We start from the raw sequence: 2,490 nt of genomic DNA, 5'->3' as shown, positions 1-2,490 counted from the left end.
AAATTATATTTATATTAATAATCTTAAAAAAGTAATTTGAATTACTTTTTTATTATTAACTTAAGGAAAAAAAAAAAAAGACTTAAATTCTATAAAAGACTATAATTATTATAAAAAAGGCTATTATTTAAAAAACTACCTTAAATCTAAAAAGATAAATTAAATAAAAAAATTAAAAAACTAAATATAATTAAATATATAGATTAATTTCTAGTTAATACCTTTAAAATAACTCTAATTTATAATTAAAATATACTTTAAATTTACTTTAAGAGAAAGATTTTAATTATAATTAAGATTTAAGATAATAAAACTATTAAAATATAGGCCTATTTAAATTATAATATAAAAATAGATACCCCCAGTTTAAACCACTGCTTCTTTACTAATATTACTTTATCTATTCTTAGACATAAGGTCAATTGGTCACATGCCCTTATATATACATTTAATTAGTAGAGTCGTTATTAACTTTAGGTCAATTTAGCTTTCGCCAACTAACTTACACAAACAGAGTCAACCCAATTCCTTCAATTCTGACTTTAACAGAACCTTCAAACCCCGCCATTACCCCGCATTTATCCCAAAACTCTATTTACAGATATATATCCTAGCTTTACTTTTATAGTCTTAGATTATAACTAGCCTATTAACCTTTATATAAATAAGAGAAAGCTAAATATATACTTAACTTTAATAATTATATTTTATAGCTACTTTTTATAACTAGCTAAATTTAGGCCTAAAAAGGCAGCTAAAAAGGTAGCCTAATTAATTATTAAAGTTTTACCTTACCTTATAGCTTTTTTTAGGTCTTTTAGTTATAATAGCTTTTAGCTAGTTAATCTAAAGATATTATATAAAATAGGATATTTAAATTTATATAATTAATTATATTAATTAAGGTATAATTAAAAATAGCTATTTTAATTAGGCTAAATTAATTCCTTAATAAAAAGTTCTTCTTAATAGCTATAGCTATTATATAAAGCTTATAGTATTTATAGCCTATAGCTTCTACTAATACTAATTTAATTATATTAATAAGGTTATAGTTAGTTATATAACAGGCCTGATTGGCCTGCAGGCTATTATATAGCATTATAACGGTAGCTATAATCGATATTAATAACTATAACTAATAGGTTAGGGAACATACTTATAAGTTTGTATTTAATCTCTTAGTTAGGTAGGGTCTAACTGACCTTTAAGTAGAAATATAATAGACTTAGCCCGGTATATTAAAAAGGTCAATCTAAGAGTATTCTTTTAGATAGGGTAAAGAAAGAAGGCTAATATAGCTGCCAAGAGGTAGTATTAATATTACTTAATTAAGGCAATAATTATACCATTAAGGTAAATAAACCTTATATAATTTTAACCTTTAAAATACAGGCCCACCAAAAGGGCCTTATTATTTAAGCCTTTATAAATAAAGTTAGAAGCTTAATAGCCTTATAAGGCTAATAATAAGGGAAAAAAAAAATAGATATTATTAATAAAACCTTTATAAAATCTTAAAGGTTTTAATAACTAAAAGATATAAATATTCCCTTTTAAGAAATAAATAATAATTAATTAAAAATTAAAAGATATTAAAAAATACTTTTAACCTTAATAAACTATTAGAAATAAATATATAAAACTATATAAAATTAAATAAATATTAATAAAGAAAATTAAAATAAATTAATACTCTTTTTTATTATTACTATATAAAATCTTTAAATTATAATTAACTTTAAGATAAAAAAATAGTAACTTAAGAAGCACTATAAAGGCTATAAATTTCTTAACTTTTAGTAATTTTTAAAGACAATTTATAATAAAATTAAAATCTTTATTATTATTATTATTAAAAAACCTTATTTACTTTTTAATAAAAAATCTTAAAAACCTAATTAATTTAAAGGTATTTTCTATAAACTAAAAGTATATATTTAAGTCTTTAGCTATAATAAGGTAATAGAGATATTTAATTTTAAAAAAATAGATTATATTATAAATCTAATTAAAAAAAAGGAATTACTATATAGCCCTATTTATCTTTTTCTTTAGATAGAACTTAAAGAACTTTATAAATATATTTATAAAAACCTAAAAACTAAATAAATTTACCTATTTAAAAGCCTAATTAGATTTTCTATCCTTTTTATCTTTAAAAAAAATAGAAGTCTTTAACTTTATATAGATTATTATAGCTTAAATACTATTATTATTAAGAATTACTATTTTTTATCTTTAATTTTAAAGATTATATATTATATTTAAAAGGTAAAGTACTTTTTAAAAATTAATATTAAAGATATATATTATTAGATTTATATTTAAAAAGAAAATAAATAAAAAACTGCCTTTTAAATTTATTATAGTTATTTTAAGTATATAATTATATTATTTAAATTAGCTAATATATTTATTATATTTTAGTATTATATTTATTAGACCTTTTTAGGTTTTATAGATATAATCTATATTATCTATTTAAAT

The 2,490-nt window shown here is 18.8% G+C and overlaps 1 protein-coding gene across 1 annotated transcript; it reads right to left on the bottom strand.

The window, feature by feature from the left end:
* Nucleotides 1–282: 282 nt before the first annotated feature.
* On the bottom strand, nt 283–568 carry FPRO_13089 (uncharacterized protein; the record flags this gene model as incomplete). The annotated part of the gene is made up of 2 exons (XM_031222504.1): nt 283–313; nt 507–568. 2 exons carry the CDS (start codon nt 566–568, stop codon nt 283–285), a joined length of 93 nt encoding a protein of 30 aa, XP_031087956.1.
* Nucleotides 569–2,490: the final 1,922 nt, after the last annotated feature.

This window comes from Fusarium proliferatum (assembly GCF_900067095.1).
Source record: "Fusarium proliferatum ET1 genome assembly, contig: FPRO_scaffold012, whole genome shotgun sequence".
Lineage (NCBI taxonomy): Eukaryota > Fungi > Ascomycota > Sordariomycetes > Hypocreales > Nectriaceae > Fusarium > Fusarium proliferatum.
This window is presented reverse-complemented; position numbering and strand designations above follow the sequence as displayed.